The sequence below is a fragment of the Vulpes vulpes genome, chromosome 8, assembly GCF_048418805.1.
Source record: "Vulpes vulpes isolate BD-2025 chromosome 8, VulVul3, whole genome shotgun sequence".
Lineage (NCBI taxonomy): Eukaryota > Metazoa > Chordata > Mammalia > Carnivora > Canidae > Vulpes > Vulpes vulpes.
The window spans coordinates 4,919,230-4,940,539 of record NC_132787.1 but is presented as its reverse complement, the minus strand read 5'-3'; the positions used below and the strand labels follow the sequence as shown (position 1 = coordinate 4,940,539).

General features: G+C 53.0%; 1 protein-coding gene across 6 annotated transcripts in view; it reads right to left on the bottom strand.

Moving 5' to 3' along the window:
* Window positions 1–14,409: 14,409 nt before the first annotated feature.
* Window positions 14,410–21,310, bottom strand: part of NCKAP5L (NCK associated protein 5 like) — a 29,952-nt gene continuing 23,051 nt past the window's right edge. For 5 of the 6 annotated variants that reach the window (XM_026000278.2, XM_026000279.2, XM_072765336.1 and 2 more), the window contains 6 exons: window positions 17,819–20,442; window positions 16,750–16,912; window positions 16,437–16,518; window positions 15,821–16,129; window positions 15,602–15,744; window positions 14,410–14,991 (listed from right to left, as the gene is read on the bottom strand). In XM_026000278.2, the coding sequence (XP_025856063.1) occupies window positions 14,776–14,991; window positions 15,602–15,744; window positions 15,821–16,129; window positions 16,437–16,518; window positions 16,750–16,912; window positions 17,819–20,442 (3,537 nt within the window). In that variant the 3' untranslated portion in view covers window positions 14,410–14,775. The remainder of the gene's footprint in view (window positions 14,992–15,601; window positions 15,745–15,820; window positions 16,130–16,436; window positions 16,519–16,749; window positions 16,913–17,818; window positions 20,443–21,310) is intronic. The other variant, XM_072765338.1, reaches the window with a different exon arrangement.

Here is a 21,310-nt window from a genome sequence, read left to right as displayed (position 1 = left end):
TATTTAGGGGATCCCTGGGTGGCTCAGCAGTTTAGCGCCTCCCTTTGGCCCAGGGCGCGATTCTGGAGTCCTGGGATCGAGTCCCGCATTGGGCTCCCCGCATGGAGCCTGCTTCTCCCTCCTGTGTCTCTGCCTCTCTCTCTCTCTATGTCTATCATAAATAATAAATAAATAAATAAACAAACAAACAAACAAACAAATAAATCTTTAAAAAATAAAGAATATTTAATGCATAAGTGAAGAATGTTATTGTGATTGTTATTTGAGTGTTGTTTCAGAGCATACTGAAGTATTTACAGATGCATTAAGATGCTGAGATTTGCTTCAAAATAATGCAGTTAGGTGGCAGCAGGCAGGGGGCGGTATAGATGAAGTGAATGGTCATGAGTTTATACTGGTTGTAGCAATGGACATACTCATAGTCCTCTACTTTTTGTATTGTTGAAATTTGCTATAATAAAACATTATTAAAAATAAAACATTATGAAAAAAAGGTACTTACGGTGGTCCACACAAGAGAAAAGATGGCTGCAATACAGCAGTAGTTATAAGGGTTGTAGAAAAGATGATGGAAGCAAAATATTCAGAAAGCAAATGTTTAGACCTTAATGATTGAACAGACCTGGGGAGGTGAGAAAGGAGAATCAAGGGTGACTCTGGGATCTGGATAGACCTACTGGACGCTTGCCAGCTGTGCAAGCTTGGACGAGTTACTCAGCATCTCTATGCTCATTTTCCCTCTCCCTCTGCTTCTCCCCAACCCCTCAAATAAATATAAAGTCAACAACAACAACAACAACCCAGTACTACCTAAAGGATTAAGTTAATTAAAATACATGAAGCACTTAGAACAGTATTGAGCACATAGTAAACCCTCTAAGTGTTAGCGCTTCCACTGGGGCGGCCCAGGACTCCCGTGGGATGGTGGTTTTGGCTTTGGCTTTGGACATATTGAGAGTACAGTGGTGAGGGACTTTCATGAAGCTGTCAACAGGCATTTGCATCCCAATCTGAAGTTCAGGAGGGAAGCTGGAGATAGAGATGTGGATGATTTGATACATCTTATTTTATCTTATTTTTTATTTTTTAAATTTTTATTTCAACTCAGTTAAAATATAATGTAGTACTGGTTTCAGAGGTAGAGTTCAGTGATTCATCAGTCTTACATAACACCCAGTGCTCATTATATCACGTGCCCTCCATAACATTCATCACCCTGTGTCACTCTGTCCCCCCGCCCCCCTCCCCTCCAGCAACCTTCAGTTTGTTTACTATGATTACGAGTCTCTTATGATTTGTCTCCCTCTCTGATTTTATCTTATTTGTTTTCCCCTCCCTTCCCCCATGATCTTCTGTTTTGTTTCTTAAATTCCACATGAGTGAGGTCATATGATAACTGTCTTTCTCTGATTGACTTATTTTGCTTAGCATAATACCCTCTAGATCATCCAGGTCGTTGCAAATGGTAAGATTTCACTTTTTTTGATGGCTGAGTAGTAGTCCATGGTGTGTGTGTGTGTGTGTGTGTGTGTACATACATATACACCACATCTTCTTTATCCATTCATCTGTCAATGGACATCTGGGCTCTCTCCATGGTTTGGCTATTGTGGACATTGCTGCTATAATAATCATTGGGGTGCAGGTGCCCCTTTGGATCACTGCATTTGTATCTTTGGGGTAAATCCCTAGTCGTGCAATTGTTAGGTCATGGGGTAGCCCTATTTTCAACTTTTTGAGGAATCTCCATGCTGCAACCTCCAGAGTGGTTGCACCAGCTTGCATTCCCACCAGCAGAGTAAGAGAGTTCCCCTTTCTCTGCATCCTCACCAACATCTGTCATTTCCTGACTTGTTCATTTTAGCCATTCTGGTTGTGGTGTGAAGTAGCATCTCATTGTGGTTTTGATTTGTATTTCCCTGATGATTTGGCACATTTTAAAACCTTAAGAGTGAGTCAGCCCTTTGGACAGACACTTCACCAAAGAAGATATACAAATGGCAATAAACACATGAAACAATGTTAAATATAATTAGATATTAGGCAAATAAGAACTAAAGCAACAATGAAATATACCTACTAGAATTGACTAAATTTTTTTAAAAAAATCGTGATAATACCAACTACTGGTAAAAATGTGGAGCAACTAGAGCCCTCATACTTTGCCAGTGGTAAAGTAAAATGGTACAACTCCTGGAAAACAATTTGGCAGTTTCATATAAAATTAAGTACCATCCAACCCAGCAATTGCACAGTTTATCCTAGAAAAGTAAAAATGGGGATCCCTGGGTGGCGCAGCGGTTTGGCGCCTGCCTTTGGCCCAGGGCGCGATCCTGGAGACCCGGGATCGAATCCCACGTCGGGCTCCTGGTGCATGGAGCCTGCTTCTCCCTCTGCCTGTGTCTCTGCCTCTCTCTCTATCTCTCTGTGACTATCATAAATAAATAAAAATTTAAAAAAAAAAAATTTAAAAAAAAAAAAAGAAAAGTAAAAATGTGTGTTCAAACAAAATCTTGTACATGAATGTTTGGAGAAGCATTATTGGTAATAACCAAAATCTGGAACAATCCAAATATTCTTCAACAGGCAAATGGATAAACTAATTGTGGTCCATCCAGACAATGGAATGCTCCTCTGCAGTAAAATGGACTAAGCCATAGCTATCTACAGCCACCTGGATGGATCTCAAGGCATTATTTTATGAAGAATGATTGAGCCCAACAGAACCCCAGGAAACTCGTATTTTTTTTTTAAGATTTTTATTTATTTATTCATGAGAGACACAGAGAGAGGCAGAGACACAGGCAAAGGGAGAAGCAGGCTCCATGCAGGGAGCCCGACGTGGGACTCGTTCCCGGGACTCCAGGATCACGCCCTGGGCCAAAGGCAGACGTTAAACCGCTGAGCCACCCAGGGATCCCCAGGAACCTCATATTTAAGGAGCATATGGAAACCTAGTCCCTTGCTCTCTAACACAACACGTGCTGCCTAGGTTTGGGCCCTACTGAATCTTGCCTGGGCTAGTGCTCCAGCCTCCTTACTGGCCTCAGCCCCTCGCCTTGGGTCTCTCCAGTCCACATTGCACACTATTTCTAGATGGATCTTCCTGATAGTAAACACTGAACTTTTTTTTTTTTTTTTAAAGATTTTATTCATTTATTCATGAGAGACTCACAGAAAGAGGCAGAGACACAGGCAGAGGGAGAAGCAGGCTCCCTGTGGGGAGCTGATGCGGGTCTCAATCCCAGGACCCCTGGATCACGCCCTGAGCCGAAGGCAGATGTTCAACCGCTGAGCCACCCAGGTGTCCAACTCTGAATTTTTCAATAGCACATTTTTGCTATCAGGCTAGAATCCACACTCCCCCTTTATACAGCTTACCTCTGTCCTCTCATTTTTCAATGCTCCAGCCATTATGAACTCATCTTTATGCTATAGAATGTTCCATTTGGTCCCTCACTGCGAGGCTTTGGAATTTAAATTTCTTTCTTTCTTTCTTTCTTTCTTTCTTTCTTTCTTTCTTTCTTTCTTTCTTTCTTTCTTTCTTTCTTTCTTTCTTTCTTTCTTTCTTTCTTTCTTTCTTTCTTTCTTTCTTTCTTCCGATTGTATTGATCTATTTGACAGAGAGTGAGAGCACAAGCAGGGGGAGAGGGAGAAGCAGGCTCCCCACTGAGCAGGGAACCTCATGCAGGTTTCGATCCCAAGACCCCCCGGAATCATGATCTGAGTTCAAGGCAGACGCTTCACCGACTGAGCCACCCAGGCACCCCGGCATTTCAATTTTTCGGCCTAGAGCTCTTACCCAACCCTCTGGGTGTGACTCAGTCACCGCCACCCTGCTGGTCTAGGTCTTGCTAGCACCTCGTCTAGGAAGACTGGCCTAGAGCCCCTTCAGCGGCCTCGGGAGCGCAGGGGTGCCCCCCATCACAGCACTAGCCACGTTCCCCTGGGATCAGCCACGGACTGTTTGGCACCAACCACTAGCACTGAGTCCCGAGGGAAGGGACCTGTCATCACATTCGCCTCTGGGCCCCCGGAGTCTAGCTGGGTGCTTCACACCCACCGAGTGTCCAACAAATGTTTGTCGTCTAAACAACGGCGTGGGTGGATGAGGAAGGAGTGAGCGGGGAGGTCCAAGTGCCCACATTCATAATCTCTAGTCGGATAACCCTGGGAGGGCACCCTGCATTCCCCCTTCTCTCCACTGGGTGACAGTTGAGGCCCGCAAACCTCTCAGATGGGTGCTGCTGCCGTTGCACCCCCTGGTGGCCACACATTTTCCAGCTGTTCTATTGGAAATGATTTTTTTTGTATCAAGAATCGCAAACAAAGAAAAGATGTGGTAAATTTAAATTAGGGAAAAATGACTCCTTGGATGCTCCTAGCCTGTGGGCTTCTACATGAGTGGGTGACGGAAGCTAGATTTCCTGCTGGCTTTTGCCACCTTGGGTCCCCCTGGGTGGCCCTACCGCCCAGACTCTTCCCTGCCCATCACTCTACCACGAGGCCCTCCCTGCCTTCATCAGAGCTCTGTCTCCAGTTGTCCCTCCCTGCACACCCATGTCACCTCGGGTACTTCACTGTCCTGTGGATGACCCTTCACCCTCCAGCTCCCCGGTTCCCTGCAGTGACTTCCCTTCTGCCTCATTTCGGCCAGTGGCCCCGGATGTGAAAGTCCACCCTTCCGCTCTCAGGCCGCAGCCACACATGGATCCGGCCCCCAATTCCCCTGCTTCTCCCCTCCGCTGTGCTGGCACCCACCCCCAGCCCTGCCCCTTCACCCCTGCTCCTCCCAGCAGCCCCTGCCTCCCTGACCTGCTCTCGAATGCGCACCCTGGAGGCCTCGGCCTTGGCCTAGTTACTTGAGCGCTCTGAGCCTCACGCCCTCACACTGAAGTGGGGATGACCACACGCAGGCCTGAAAGAGTGTGGGGTGGAAACCGAGTCCCTACGGGTGAGCACTTAGAACAGGCCTGGCACAGCCTACGTGGTGTCTGCTCCCAGGGGTTATCAGCATCGTTCAAGCGGGAGCCCCTGGTGGTTGGCCACCCCGGCCACCTCGGACTCCCTCATCAGCAAACCGGCCCTTGCACTAATCCCATCATCTTCCTTCTCCAGACTTAGCGCCAGGCCTCTGCACCCGGTAAGACAAGAAACAGCAACCAGAGAGCTCCACGGCCCCTGGAGTGCTGCCACTTCAGCCTCTGCCGGCTCCAGGCCCATTCGGAAAGCCTGGACTTGTCCTCAGCTCGGTCCCTCCGCGCTGTCGGCAGTGGCCGTTCCACACCTTCACCACGCTCCCCATCCACAGGCTGTGGAAGTCTAAAGGCCCAAAGGGGTCCCACTGATTGGGGTGAGTGGATAAACACGGCCACAATATTTTGTAGTTTCCCACCGACGTGTGATGGCCCCTCACCCCCCATCACCCCCCACACTCTGATCCTCACAGCGCTGCATGTTCCCTACTCTGCTCCCATCTCCTGAAACGCCTCCAGCGGACCCTCCGGAGTCGCTGCTCCTCATCTGCAGGCTCCCTCTGGACACAGTCTCTGTGAAGAGCACCCCTCCCTTCCTGCCTCTTCCTGAGGACGCTGCTTCTTTCCCTCAGCTCGTGTGTCACCAGCCCAGAAGGTGTGCAGCCGCCACCCTTCAGCTCTACTTTCAGGCCCTTCTTCTTCCCTAAAGTCCCTCAGCTTTAAATCTCCTGTTGACATACGGTACTGCTCACTCTACCTCCCTTTTCCGCTCACCTACCAATCCCTGGGTTACTTCTCATTTCTGGAAGGCTTTAGCTCCTGCCCCATGCATTCCTTCTGATGCTAATCCTGTCCACATTCTCAGAGATTCCAACATCCACACGGACAGTTCCATGATCTCTTCTCTTCCAGTGACCTTGCCCTTTACCCTGTCTGAACCACTCACTCCCATGGTCATTCCTGGTCCTTGTCATCACCGACAACTGCAATCCCTCTCTATTAGTGTCCCAGAGCTGCTGTAACAAAGCACCACCCACTGGGCAGTTTGAACAACAGAACGTTATTGCCTCACGTCTCTGGAGGCTGCAAGTCCGAGATCAAGGTGTTGGCTGGGTTGGTTCCTTCTTGGAGACCATGAGGGAGCATCTGTTCCCTTCGGACCTCTTCCCTAACTTCTGGTGGTTTGCTGACAATCGTCATTTGGCATTCCTTGGCCTGTAGACACATCACCATAATCTCTGCCTGCATCTTCACATGGTCTCTCCCTGTGTCCCTATCTGTCCTTATGCCTTATTTTCTGCTTTTTGACACTGGTCATACTGGATTAGGGCCCATCCACATGACTTGTTTGAACTGGATTACCTCTGTAAGGCCTCCATTTCCAAATAAGGTCATGTTCTGAGGTACAGGACGGCACAATTTAACCCATAATACCTCCTATAAATTCAATCCCATGCATCCCACCCACCAATCACCACCTCATTTCTTCCCAATCATTCCCTCTAGTACCCTATTTCCAATGTTCCTTTGATCCCACCATGACCTACAGGTCACTGATCATCCCCCTCTCCCCCCACCATGCCTCTCTCCTTTATCATTCTCTCTTCCCTCTTTAACCAATGGAAAGCCCACAGCTTCTCTCTCCTCTATGGTAGTCATTTCATAAGTTGGCAGCCCTGGCTAGCCTATTCTGTACTTAACATGGCAGGAGAAAAACCCCAACACGTTTGTGTTAATAAGTCTCACTTTAGGGACGCCTGGGTGGCTCAGTGGTTGAGCATCTGCCTTTGGCTCAGGTCATGATCCTAGTCTTGGGATCGAGTCCCGCACTGGGCTCCTCACAGGGAGCCTGCTTCTCCCTCTGCCTGGGTCTCTGCCTCTCTCAGTGTGTCTCTCATGAATAAATAAATAAAATGTTTTTTTAAAAAGTCTCACTCTAAGGGGTACCTGGGAGGCACAGTCAGTTGAGTGTTTGACTCTTGGTTTCTGCTTGGGTGGTGATCTTGGGGTGGTGGGATCCGGCCTGGGTTGGACTCTGCACTCAGCATGGAGTCTGCTTGGGACACTCTCCCTCTCTCTCTCTGTGCCCCTCCCCACTGTGTTCACACTCTCTCTAAAATAAATAAATAAAACTTTAAAAAAATAAGTCTCACTTTAAACTCCTAATCACTTCAAGTGGATGCTTCATGCTACTTGGGAGCTCAATACATTCCCTAGTGTATGTACACTCTTGATCTTCTAGATGACTACTCATATTATCTCCCCTCTTCTCAAATCTCCAACACCTTGTTTTCCCATCCTTCCTCTTAGCTAATGACTTTGATTATTTCCTTGAAATAAAGCAATCACAAGAGTACTTCTATAAGCGGACACTCAATTGCCTTGTGCCTGCCTCACTCCTGTACCTGTAGATTCTGCTTAGGGCCACACATGCCCTGGAACCCAACAATTCCCTTTTCTCTCTCCTGGAATTATCAAATTTTCTCTATTTTACCTTTCCCATAAGTATGAGAAAATGCCTTAATTTCTTAAGAAATTAGATTAGGGGATCCCTGGGTGGCTCAGCGGTTCAGCGCCTGCCTTTGGCCCGGGACATGATCCTGGAGTTCTGGGATCGAGTCCCATATCAGGCTCCCTGCATGGAGCCTGCTTCTCCCTCTGCCTGTGTCTCTGCTTCTCACTCTCTCTCTCTCTCTTTCTCTCTATCATGAATAAATAAATAAATATCTTTAAAAAAAAAAGAAATTAGATTAGGATGTCCTAAGAAATCCTCTCTTAGGTGGACACCTGGATGGCTCAGTGGTTGAGCATCTGCCTTTGGCTCAGGGCATGATCCCACAGTCCTGAGATCTAGTCCCACATTGGGCTCCCTGCAGGAAGCCTGCTTCTCCCTCTGCCTATGTCTCTGCCTCTGTTTCTCCATCTCTCAGGAATAAATAAATAAAATCTTAAAAAAAAAGAAAAAAGAAAAAAGAAATCCTCTCTTAGGGCCTAGGAGGAGCAACTCTCCAATAGCAATGAGCATACCCAGCCTCCAGATCTTGGTTTCTAAATATCAAACCCCAGTAAAGGGCTCTTTGGAGAAATGGCTGATTCCAGGGTTGGGTTTAAAGAAAGTCCAAGATGAACTTTGAGCATGTCATGCCAGAAAGTACATCATCAAAGAATGATGGAGGTTTGTCAAAGAGATGGAAGCCAACTTGAAGGGACTCCTACTGGCCAAATCATGGACAATTTGAGCACCAAAGTAAATCATGATAGTAATAGATTACAAACCATTGAATAAAATGGGAAGTCATATAAGCAAATGAGTAAGTAGAAAGTTTGATGAAAATGAAACATTAAAAAAAAAAGAAAATGAAACATTTACACAGTTTCAAAGTACCCCCCATGTTCTTATTAATTATAAAGGGAAAATTGTAATTTGCAATTATAATGCATAATGAAGTCCAGTAAACATCAACTTAAGTAATGAAAATGAACATCCTTAGTAATGAGGTAAATGGCAATTATGGCCTGTAAAGTTAAAAAATGTCAAGGTCTCAAAAGTCAAGGACAGTTTGGGGGCACCTGGGTGGCTCAGTCGATTAAGCAAGCAAATCTTGATGTCTGTTCAGGTCACGATTTCAGGGTTGTGAGATTGAACCCCATGTCAGGCTCCCTGCTGGGAGTGGAGCCTGCTTGGGATTCCCTCTCTCCTCTGCCCTCTGCCCCTCCCTCACCTCCCTTTCTTAAAAAAAAAAAAAAGAAAAAAAAGAAAAAGTCAAGGACAGATTGAAGAATTGCTCCAGTTTGAAGGACACTAAAGAAATGTCTAAAAGCAAGGTGCGACTTTTGTTTTGTTTTGTTTTTTAATTTTATTTATTTATTCATTTAGAGAGAGCGAGAGAGAGGCAGAGACACAGGCAGAGGGAGGACCCGGCCCCATGCAGGAGCCCAATGCAGGACTCGATCCCAGGTCCCCAGGATCACGCTCTGGGCTGCAGGCGACACTAAACCGCTGCACCACTGAGGCTGCCCAAGGTGCGACTTTTGAACTGGCTATAAATGACATTATTTGGACAACTGGTAAAACTTGGATGTGGTTCCAGGGACTGGATTGTCATTATATGTTATTCCTGATTTTGGTGATGGTATGGGGCTTTATAAGAGAATGCTCTTATTTGTAGAAAATCTATAGTCAAGTACTGGGTGATGGAACATCAAGTTGGCAGCTTTCAGCAGGCTAGGAGAAGAAAGGTTTTGTACTGTGCATGAAACAGTTATGTAAGTTTGAAATAGTTTCAAAATAAGACTTAAAAAAATAGTAAAGATTGCATTTCTTGACCCCACTCTCCCCTCCTGTTCTCTACTCCACTACTTCTTAGAAGAGTCATCTACACTCCAATCCTTTCTTTCCCCTTTTTTCTTAAACCACTTCAAACAGCTTTCGTTACCACTGATGCTCTCGCTAAGGTCACCAGTGACTACTGTATTGCTAAGTTGAAGAAACAATTTTCAATCCTTATCTTGACAGACACATCAGCAGAATTTGACACTGATTAATCTTTCTTGAAACATTTTCTGTATTTATATTCCAGGCCCCCACATCCTGTTGGTATTTTTTTTTTTTTTTCAGTCTCCTCTGTGATCTCTCCTCATTTCCTCTGACCTCTGAAGAAATGAGGGATCCCAGGATTCTGGACTCAGACCTTTCCTCTTCTTACTGCTTTGTTGAGTTTATTCAGTCCCCTGGCTTTAAATAACATCCATATGTTGATGACTTACTAATTTATATCTCTAGCTTAGGCTTCTTTTCTAAACTGTGGACTTCTATAACCAATTGCTTACTCCACATTTTCCATTGGATGTTGTCCAATAGCCATCTCAAATTTAACATGGCCAACACTTAACTCCTGATCTTCCCTCCCCCAAGTCTGCTCTATTTACTCTCCCCCTTATCGGTTAATGGCAACTTCTCCCTACCAATTGCTCCAAAACCCCTGGAGTTACCCTTGGCTCTTCATTTTCTTCACATCAATTATATTAGCAAATTTTATTGTCTACTGTACCCCTACCCTGGAACAGGTCGCCACCATCTGTCATTGGAGTTACCCAAGAGGCCCCCTTACTGGTCCGCTTCCATACTCTCCAGTTTATTCTTTATCACTCTCTGTTGACTCCCCATTTCACTCTGAGTAAAAGTCAAAGTCCCTAGCATTGGGCCACAAGACTCTACATGGTCACTTACTGACCAAGTTGGCTGAGAATAAAAGTTTAATAATACTGAATGATGTAGGGGCACCTGGGTGGCTCAGTCGGTCAAGCATCTGCCTTTGGCTCAGGTTATGATCTCAGAGGGGAGTCTGCTTCTCCTTCTCCCCCCTGCCCCTCCCCCCACTCATGCTGTCTCTCTCAAATAAATATATAAAATCTTAAAAAAATACCAAATGATGTAGAAGATAGTCCCACTTATATAGTGTTAGTGAAATGCAATTTGTTAATATCTATAAAATATTTAAATTAAGCATATGCTGTGACCTAGCAATTCCATTGGTAAAAATTTATCTTGTGAAAATACACAAGTGGCCAGACACACATATGCTATGTTCACTGCAGCATTATTTGTCATGGCAACACAAATTAACAAGGCACATCCATACAATGGAAGACCACATATGGTAATGGAAATTCATAGGCTTTGGAAAGATCTCCAAGATATATTGTTAAATGCTAAAAGAGGGGCACCTGGGTGGCTCAGCAGTTGAGCATCTGCCTTTGGCTCAGGGTGTGATCCCAGGGTCCTGGCATCAAGTCCCACATCGGGCTCCCCACAGGGAGCCTGCTTCTCCCTCTGCCTGTGTCTCTGCCTCTCTCTGTGTCTCTCATGAATAAATAAAATCTTTTTAAAAAATGTTACAAGAAGTAGATTGGTTGGGAACTGTGGAATAATCTCATAGTTTAGTAAAAGGTCAACATAAACATGCTCTGTGCGTGCATTTAAAACATGATTTGCAAAGGTTACCGATCAACTTGGGCTATGTCTGCAGAGTGAGGGTGGGAGCTGGAGTACAAAAAAGATGCGTCTTCCTATTCATTTTCAATTACTTTTTTTAAAAAAGAGAAAATACGCGTTTTTTTGAAGATTTTAAAGAAAAAAATGCACTTTTCTAATTTGTATGTCTTTAATAATTATAAAGATTTTATTTTTTTAATTTAAAAAAAGATTTTATTTATTTACTCATGAGAGACACACAGAGAGAGGCAGAGACACAGGCAGAGGGAGAAGCAGGCTTCGTGCAAGAAGCCTGATGTGGGACTCGATCCCGGATCCCGAGATCACACCCTGAACCGAAGTCTGAGGCTTAGCCGCTGAGCCACCCAGATGTCCCGATTATAAAGATTTTTAAATGTTCATTCCCGTCCCAAGATCAGAGAAATGCTCACCTGTATTTACTTCAAATTCATGTGTCTTTAAAAAATATATATGTTTGAATTAACTCACACAGGATTAAAGAATGGGTGTGTATATCTAGAGTTAGCTGCAGAGCATGACTGTTTCTTTCTTAAAACCTTTTTTTGATAAAGAAAACAAAACATACTATTTGTAGAAAATCTAGCAATAAAAACTCTTGGCAACCCAGAGAAAACCCGTTAATATTTTAGGACATTTCCTGTAAAAGGCAGGGTGTCCAGTGATGTGGAACCTGAAACCTTCTCAGTCTTTTGCTGATGCCTTGATGCCATTTAGAGGGGTTAAGGGGGGGCGGGGGCTGGCAGTTTTGCCTTGCTTTGTTTGGAAAGTTCAGCAGAAGGGGTCGTACATGATGGTGAGGCAAACGTCACCCATTGTTCATGGGGAAAATAGTGAGGTCACCTTAATGCTGCAAGCAGATGTTGCAAACTTGAGATGTGAAGCATTCTGGCATAGGGAAGATCAAATAGTCTCTTAGTCAAACCCTTCCTTCAAGTACAAGGAGAAACTAGCTCCCCAGGAGTGTCTTGAACTCACTGGCATGTCCCCCCTTCACAGAATTACTTCAGATGGAGGGTGCACACAGTTCTGTGGGCTGTGAGAGGGCTCATCTGGGCCCACGACCCCTTAGCAGGACACAGGCGGGGGTGGGGGAGCGGATTTAGGAATGAGAGCCGCCTACCTGCTCCAGCAGTCCGTAGGGCAGGGCCAGCCCCAAGGAACCAGGTGTGGCTGATGCTGCTGGCCCACATTGCCCCAGGGCCCAAGGTGACATTGCATTTTTAAAAAAAATATTTTATTTATGAGAGAGAGAGAGAGAGAGAGAGGCAGAGACATAGGCAGAGGGAGAAGCAGACTCCATGCCGGGAGCCCAATGTGGGACTCGATCCCAGGACCCAGGGATCATGACCTGAGCCAAAGGCTGATGCTTAACCGCCAAGCAATCCAGGCACCCCGACACTTTGCATTTGCAAACCCTGCAGAACAGAACCGGACCCTGGTGACAGAAACACGATGGACCATTCAGTCTCAGCTTGCCAGAGGTGGAGTCCAGAGTCAAAGCGACCTCGCCAAACTCTTTTCCCGGAAAGGACATAGGGTAAATATCCTGCAGGCGAACAATTCTGTGCTAGCAAGGAAATGAGGTAATACATCAAGGTTCCAGCAGAGAAAGGCTCTTGAAACCCCAGAAATAAAAAGTGAGGAGGACTTAGCCTTGGGAATCGCCCTTGTGGCAGGAGGCAGGTTAGCAGTTTGGCAATATCATATCATACTTGAGCCCATGAGAGCGGAAGGGACAGTGGGATAGGACCTGGGAGGGGAAGACGGAGGTGCGAAAATGGGATTCGGACATTTAAAGGAAACCAAGATATCTGGTGTGACCCTTCTCTAAGTCTTTTCAATTTCTTCCACGACATGCAACCAAGGGAAATTGGTGGGAGAGAGAGAGCCAGCCTGAAGGAAGAAGAGAGCTAAGGACAAAAGTGGTCCGGTGCAACCTCCCAATCTTCCCTCCATTGATAAGGAAAACCAAGGCCCAGAGAAAGGATGCACCTTTCCCGCAAAACCAGACTCAATGGCTAAGACTCTTGACTTCCAGTCTAGTGCTCTCAAGCCCTGCCCATCAGGAGTGATCCGCAGGCCAAAAAGGAGGGAGGCGATTAATGTCCTTCCAGAACAAAACAAAGCTACACACTCGAAAAGGAATCACTCTCGTCAGGCTCCGTCACTTCTCGGCCTTAGGAAACCATTGAATGTTTCCAAGCCTTGACGTCCTCATCCCTGAGAGGAGGCTCTGGTGGGCATTAGGGATCGGGAGGCTGGGGGCGCAGTAGAGATTTATTTTAAGGGGGCAGTTCTTCTATGGCTCTCTGGAGCATTCCAGCTGGAGACCCCACTGCAAGGCGCTAGTATAAAGGGAAGCCCTGACCCCCTCCTGACCCCCACCTTCCTTAGGCTGCCCAGAGCAAGGAAGGCGGCCAGTGGTATCACCGACATGTGAATGGGCCCAGCTCTACTCCCTGCCAGGCACCCCGACCTCAGCTCTGCAAGCCTCTGGTGCCAACGCAGACCATGTTCACCATAGGGCCTCCCATCCCCGTGATGAACTGTCCAGAATCCCATCTCCAAGGCCAGGGGTGTCGAGTACATGCTGCCCAGGGGGCCTTCAGATCATACGTCGTGGGGAGAGGCTAAGTGCTAGGTCAGGTGGGCATTCTAGACACGTCACCCCACATCTGGCAACCTGGGCAGGAAGGAAGCCTTCCCAGACCCAACTTGGCCGGCCAGCGTATGACGGTCTGGCTGCACCCTGGTTTACCTTCAGGTAATGCACAGCTCCACGCCCAATGGGAAATCCGAGGGCTTAGAAGGCCACAGCCACCCCATGGCCTTTTTGTGCCGTGTGGGGAGGACAAAATAACTCCTAGAAGCCTAGACCCTTCCGCACAGCCTCATTCTTGGCCTCTCTTTCCTGAATTAAGAATTTCAGAGCACGGGAGGAACTTCTGGTTGAGATCTGAGGTAGAAATAGGGGCAAAAAGATCTGGGGGGAAAGCCCAATGTCTGAGGAGGGCTAAGAAGGTGGCAACAGGAGGCTACTTTATCTACATGTCAGCCCCCAAAGCTTGCTTTGCACATCCTACTCGCCCCCTCCCCGCCCAGTGTGTACAGGAGTTGGAGTGCACGCCCAGGGCCACCAACCCCCCAGGCTGCCGGCCTTCCGCCCTACCCAAGGGGCATCCCCAACCCAGGGTGCCATTCCAGGCCTGAGCAGCCCCACCTCCCCCACCCCCACCCAGTTACCTTTTAAGGTGGGGCTGCCTCACAAGGGCACCTAAGGCAAAGTCTAAGGTCCTGGGGTCCCTGGCCCTGGTGTCCATGCAGCCTCCACCCACCTGTCCATCCCCGAGTCCTCCCCCCAGAAAACAAAAAAACAAAAAAACAAAAAAAAAACAAAAAAAAAACGGGAGTCCAGGCCAGGGAGGGGCCTCCACATTTTATTAGGAAGAGGGCAGAAGCAGAGGCTGGAAGCAGAGCAGCCGCGTTCTTAGGGACAGATAAATTAACCGCAGTGCGGGGATGGGGGTGGGTGGGGACTGGTCCAGGCGCTTTAATATAAAAAAACAACAAAAAGACAGACAGACGAACCCCAAAGACGCGGGGCGGGGAGGGCAGCACCATCCAGACGGCGGGGGGCCAGGGCAGACAGGGAGAGAAGGCAGCGCGGCCCTTCGCCCCCGACTCCAGCGCCCGGGGGGGCGGGCGGAGCTGGCACAGCTGGCACAGCTGGAGGGCGGAGCCCAGCACCTCGGACGGCCCAGCCGGGCGGGTCCCTGCCCAGCCTCAGCCCTGACTCCCGCAGGACGACAGCGAGTCGTAGAGGGAGTCGCTCAGAGACTCGGAGGTCTCCAGGCCCGGGGCACCCCCGCTGGCCCCTCGCCCGTCCTCGCCCACGTCCGACGTGCTGGGCGTGCGGCTGCCCCCGAAGGCGGGGCCCTGGGGCGGCGGGGCCGGGCGGCTGGTGGGCTCCAGGCTCCGCTTGCGATCCACGGGCAGGGCCTGAGGGGGGAGGGGAGAGCTCAGGAGGCCGCAGGGCCTGGGGGGAAGGGGGAGGGGGAGCTCGGGAAGCCACAGGGCCTGGAGGGGAGGGGGGAGCTCAGGAGACCACAGGGCCTGGGGGGGAAGGGGGAGCTCAGGAGGCTGCAGGGCCTGGGGGGAAAGGGGGGGAGCTCAGCAGGCCGCAGGGCCTGGGGGGGAGGGGGGAGCTCAGGAGGCCGCAGGGCCTGGGGGGGAGGGGGGAGCTCAGGAGGCCCCAGGGCCTGGGGGGGAGGGGGGAGCTCAGGAGGCTGCAGGGCCTGGGGGGAAAGGGGGGGAGCTCAGCAGGCCGCAGGGCCTGGGGGGGAGGGGGGAGCTCAGGAGGCCGCAGGGCCTGGGGGGGAGGGGGGAGCTCAGGAGGCCCCAGGGCCTGGGGGGGAGGGGGGAGCTCAGGAGGCTGCAGGGCCTGGGGGGAAAGGGGGGGAGCTCAGCAGGCCGCAGGGCCTGGGGGGGAGGGGGGAGCTCAGGAGGCCGCTGCTCCCCAGCGGGGAGTGGGGGTGGAGGGGGAGCCCCAGTCGTCCCTCCTGCCCTCCGGGCCCGCCCCCCCCCCCACCCGGGCGGTGGCTGTCCTCACCATGGGGGTCCTGGGCAGCCCCTCCAGCTGTCGCGCCGGGCAGAGGAAAGGGTCGGCGGAGCTGCCGGCTGCCCTGGCGTTGGGGAAGGTCCAGTTCTTAGCCAGCTGGACGGGGGCGGGAGGGCCCGGGTCTTCACAGGGATCTGCGTGGGGACAAGGGAAGGCGGGAGGTGGCGCGTGGGGCTCCCGGGCCGCCCGCCCCCCTGCGCAGACACTCACCGTCGGGGCAGGCCTGATGGCCCCGGTGGCCCGGGGGCGCGGCGAGCAGCGCGGGGAAGGCCGGCAAGCTGGGGTGCCGCCCGCCCACCAGCAGCTCCTCCAGGCCCGGCACCTCCCGCTCCAGCGTGTGGGCGCGCCGGGGGACTTTGGTAAGGGGCGGGGGCCGAGCTGGGGGCACTCCGGGGCCGGGGTCCAGCCGGGGGGGCTTGGTCTTGGGAAGATTCTTGCTGGGGGTCCCATTGCTGCCGTGGTCTGGGGGCGGAAAGGTCCCAATGCCACTGTCCAGGGTGCGAGTCAAGGAGCCACAGGCTGGGGGAGGGGATGGTAAGTCAAGGACTGGGAGGCTGCAGGTTCAGCCCCTCTGCCTCCCTCCAGCTTCCTGCCCCTCCTGGCCCAGCAGGCTGTCATCCCCCGCCACTCCTCCCCCAACTCCCCCAGACTTGGGCCAGGTGCCCAAGGGCAGGGAGGGATTTAGTTCTGTGCAGCCCCAGTGCCCACCTGGTGCTTGGCACCAAGAGGGCACTCAGGGCCTGGTACCTGCTTCGGTGATGGGAAAAGGGTAAAGTGGGCAGGGGGCAAGGGGCAGGTCCCATCCTGGGTCCCTGACCCTGCTGACCTGTGAAGTGTGAGGTGGGCACTGGTTCAGCCAGGCTGTCCTCTGAGGGCATCTCTTCCCGCCTTCCCGGCTCGCTGTTGGGCTGCGTGGGGGTACAGGAGACCTCAGAACCCATTCCTTTCGCCCCCCACCCATACCCCTCCCCAAGCTCTGCCATGAGGACATTATGGGTCTGAGAGCCTGCAGCCCACCGGGCCCCAGAGACCGTGGTGCACCTGGCAGCTTCCACAACCCAGGGCAGGGGAACCCTTCAGGGGTGCAAGACCTGGCCGGGCCCCAGAGCTGGGCCCAATACCTAGCAGCCAATACCTACCTTTCCAGGAGGTTTTCCACAGCCCTGAAGAGGCCCCACCAGGCCGTTTCGAGGCCCACAGGCTGGCCAGGGGTTCTTGGGGTCAGAGGACACTGGCTGGAAATCGCCATACTCGGGTTTGGGCTCCCGCCAGTTCTTGGGCGGCAGCTCCTTGCCATCCACCCTACAGGCAGCAGTGCACACGAAGGTGAGGGGAGGCCTGGGTCCACCCAGACTTTCTGACCTCACTCCCTCCAATGCTGCTGGGCCTAGTACAATACCCACTGCCCCCCAGGATAGGGGACCTATCCCTGGTGGCTGCCCCCCATCAAGTCCTCCTGATGCTGGGAAAAGGCAGAGACCTAGGGAAAACCTCAGAGAAATGGCAGGGGCAGGGAGATGGGACAAGTTCCCCAAAGCTACACAGGGTCAAGCCTAGAGACTTCTCGACACCATCTGCTAGCAGACGGCAGATGCATCACCTCCTGGTCCACACGTGACACACCCCGCCTGCCCCAGCTGAACTCGAGCGCCCTTGCTGTCCAAGCCACACCCCACCCAGTACCCAACCCCTAAGGACATTGTGCTTCATCTGGCTCAGACAGAGCAACCCCAAGATGGGATGGCCCCTTCTCTGAACCCCATTTCCACTGCTGAGTCTGTGGCAGGCAGCAATGGGCACCTCCTTGCTCTATAGGATAGGAAATCCCAGAGTAAGACCTTTATCAGCCCACGGTTAGGAACTAGTGTTCCCTGAACTACGGCCTCATCTGATGCTGGAGACAATTTAGGAAAATGTGGCCTGTTAATTCTCCTTAAATGAGAAACTGGGTGTCAGCATATGCAATGTCAGACGGCCAGAGAGGAGGCGAGCTGGGGCCCAGACCCCCGGCTTCCTATTCAAAGCCCCATCTTTCCTCGGGGCCCGGCCACGAAGCTCCAGGTGCTTTGGTGGCACTTTCCTTGACCTCCTAGCCTCTTGGCTCTCGGGATAAGCAGGCCCAGCCCCGGGTGTGCCCATGGAGGGAAAGGGCCCCCCGACTCCCGAGCACCCGCTGACCTGGCTGGCTGACTGGTCCCGGGCCCTCACCTGTTGAGCAGCTGCTGCATGAAGGTGTCCGCGCCCTGGTACATGCCAGCCAGCTGGCCCTGCACCTGCCCTAGCCCTGCACTTGGCCCCGGTGCCGGTCCTCCGGGCCGTGGCCGGGCCCGGCTGCTCAGATAGGCCTTCTCCTCCTCCAGTGCCCGGCGGAGGTCTTCTGCTTTGGCCATCAACTTGGAGATGTTGAGGCTCTCAGCCTCCAGCTTCCGGGCTTCCATCTTGACCTCCTTCCGGAGTGGGGAGCCCCCGCTGGCCCCTTCCTTGCTCTTGGTGGTCTCTGTGCGGCGGTTGAGCGCGGGCAGCTTGCTCTTCTTAAGGCCGAACCAGCTGGCGATGCTGCTGGTGTTGCGGTGCTTGACCTCGGTGCCTGGCGCCCGCTCCTGGCCCTGCAGCCGCAGCACGTTCTCCTCGATGCCCTTCATCACCTTCTCCTCGATGGCTGAGTGTGGGGCCCGCCCCTCGGGGCCTTGGCTTGGGTCTGCAGGGCCAGGTGCGGGGGACGGAGGCTGGGCCGCAGGGCCGCCACAGTCTGCCCATGGGGGGCCCTTCCCCTTGTCAGGCTTCGGGGGCTCCTTAGTGGTCGGTGGGGCCACAGGCCGGGGCACCACCTTGGTGGGTGACTTGGACGGTAGCTTCGTAGGGCTGCCATGGGGGCTCTTATTGGGCTTGCCGAGGCTGGGGGCTGAGGTTGGCACTTTGGCAGGGGTGCGGGGTACCTGGGGGCACAGGGCCCCTGCCAGCCGGCTCTTGGCCAGCTCCACTTTGGTGAGGCAGCTCCTCGGGGAGACAGGCTCCAGGTCCACCCGGGCCCCCATGGAGTGAGAGGAGTAGACGCGGGCCCCAGGGTCTCCCAGGAGCCCAGGTTCTTGCTGCTTCAGGCTGCTTGTGCCTAAGGCCACTGCCCCCCGTGGGGTCCCCTTGGCTTCTGGCCCTTCGGGAGGCCTGGGGGCGGGGGGTGCCACTTCTCCAGTGCTCTCCCCCGACCTCCCTGCTCCCCGGGCCTTCTCGGTGCCAGGCCTGGCTGGCACTCCATTTTTCTCTGGCCCCTCGGGGCCGGTCTTCAGTTTCCCCAGGGCTGCCAGTCTGTCCCGCAGAGGGGTAGAGCCAGGATCCCCAGGTCGCCGCCCTGCCCCCTGGCTGGGCTTCTTGGATGAACTGCTGGGGGTCCTGCGGCCAGGATGGGGAGACTCCGGGCCTGCTTTGTCCAAACTCTTCTCCTGGGCACTCACATAGGAGCAGGATTCCGGGAGGCAGGGGCTGGGGGGAGCTCCGGGACTTCTGAGGACCTCAGGGGCCCGTGGCACCTCCAGAGTTAATTGTGGGTAGGTGGGTACCTGCAGTGGGGATGGAGGTGGCTCTGGGGAAGGCCCCCTATAGGTGCTCCGGGAAAGGTCCAGGATGTTCTCGTAGCAGGGAGATACCACGGGTCCCGGGGACAGCGTGGCGGACAAGGCTGGCTGGGGAGGTCTGAGTTGTGCGGAGTCCAGGGCTGTGGAGCAGGGTGAGGGGCTGGTGGGTAGGCCCTGTGCTCCGTCCGGGGACAGCTCTCCTCCACCCAGACCCCTGCGAGCCAGCAGTGGGGACGGGCTGCCATCAGAACCACTGTTCCGACAGGGAATTCGGGAGTTCCGGGGAAGCTGGGGGCTGAGCTGGGGGCCTCCTGGGCTGGGGACCTTCTCCGAAGCTGGAGGCAGCTTTAGAAACTTGAGACCTCTGGCTGGAGAGGGCAGTAGGGGTCCCTGGCCTTCCCCAGGAGAAGGGGGGCCAATTTGGAGCTTGCTTTTCACCTGAGATGAGGAGTAGGGGTGGCCAGGCCGCGAGCCCAGGGGGGCATCACCTGCACCCACGAACATGCTGAGGAAGGGGAGGGGCCCCTGGCCCTCTGAGGTAGCACCAAAGCCCGGCCTCTGGGCCTCTGGGATACCCCCGCCCCAAGCTGACTTGGGGAGGCCTTTGGACTTGGACAGCTGCGGGGGCCCCTGGTCTGGGGAAGATGGCTGCCCGGGACCCGCTTGGTCCCCGCTGAGTGGGCCTGCTGCAGCCCCGGCCAAGAAGGCCTGTAAGTAAGACTCTGTGTCCTCAAGGAGCTGGCCCAGGTTCAACTGTTTGCGGGCCAGGGCCCCAAGCAGGGTGTCAGGGCTGGGTGCCTCGTTGGGGTCACCTGCCTCATCGGAGGAGGAGGAGGAGCTGCTGCCTGGGGCACAGGGTGGCCCAGAGCCAGTGCCTTGGGTCTGGGAGGAGCCCCTACTAGGGCCCCAGGGCCGCCCAGCACCCTCTTCCTCCCCTGGGCCCCCCAAGAGGCGTTCCCAGTGTAGCAGGCCTCCCAGGCCCCCAGGGCCTAGTAGTAGGTAGGGGGCCCAGGATGACGGTTCCGGCTGGGGTGGGCCACACAGCTCGCCGTTGATGGGCTCTGGGGAGCCGGGCCCCTCGCCTGGAGGCCGCCAGGGGGTGGCAGGCGAGCAAAGAAGCAAGGGGTCGGTCTCTTCCAGGGCTCTTAGCACCTCCAGGATCTGGGCCTTCTTTCGAAGGAACGGGGATAGGGCATCCAGTGCTGGGGGTGGGGCGGCCGGGGGTCCTGGGCCTCCTGGCCGCAGCTGCTGCTCCCAACACACCTTGGGGGAAAAACGACATGAGGGGGAGCCCACGTGCAGGCCTAGGACCCGAGCTGGGCCAAACCGAGTGTGTCAGAACACAGCTGGCCTGCTTTTGTCTGAGTCCCCAAAAGGAATTAACAGCCTCTCGGATACGACACTCAGCTTCCAAGTCACCGAGCCCTGGTTCCCCCACTCTTCCTCCTGGTGGGCCTGGGGTTGGGCGGGCGCCCTACCTCCCTTCCTGGTTATCCCAACACCCCCCCCCCCCACCACTTCCCACTACCCTTTGGGTCAGCAGGGCCAACACCACTGACATGGTATCTATGTTTGCCCTGGGGGAGGGAGACCTGTCCGTTTTCTAGGCTCCAGAAAGAACACAGAGATTCAAGAAGGGGACGTGATGCGGCCAAGAGCTAAGTCAGTCGCTGCCAGCAAGCCCAGGCCTTCTGGGGTCAGACAGCTGTCCTGCTGCCCTACTCCCCACGGTGGAGGGAACTGGGACCACTCTCCCTGTTTCTGCCCTGCTCCTCCTGGGGCCAGCTCCTCCTGCACGGTGGTTAGCGACACGGGCTCTGCTGCCAGACTGCGCAGGTTCCAGTCCTAGGTCTACTGCTCAGTTAGCTAGGTGGACTTCGGCAAGTTATTTAACCTCTAAGCTTCACGGCATCGCCTACAAAAAGGGATGGCTAATCATACTTAACCTCACAAAATAAATGAAATCAGGGAAGCAAAAGAATAAACGGATACTAGTTCTAGACTTGAAGAAGTAAGTATATAGACAATTGGAAGTAGACGCCAAAAATTATTTGAAAAAATATATAAACGAGATCCAGGTGTTCAGCACAGTGTCTGGCACGGAGTGAGAGCTCAGGAAATGTTGAGGACG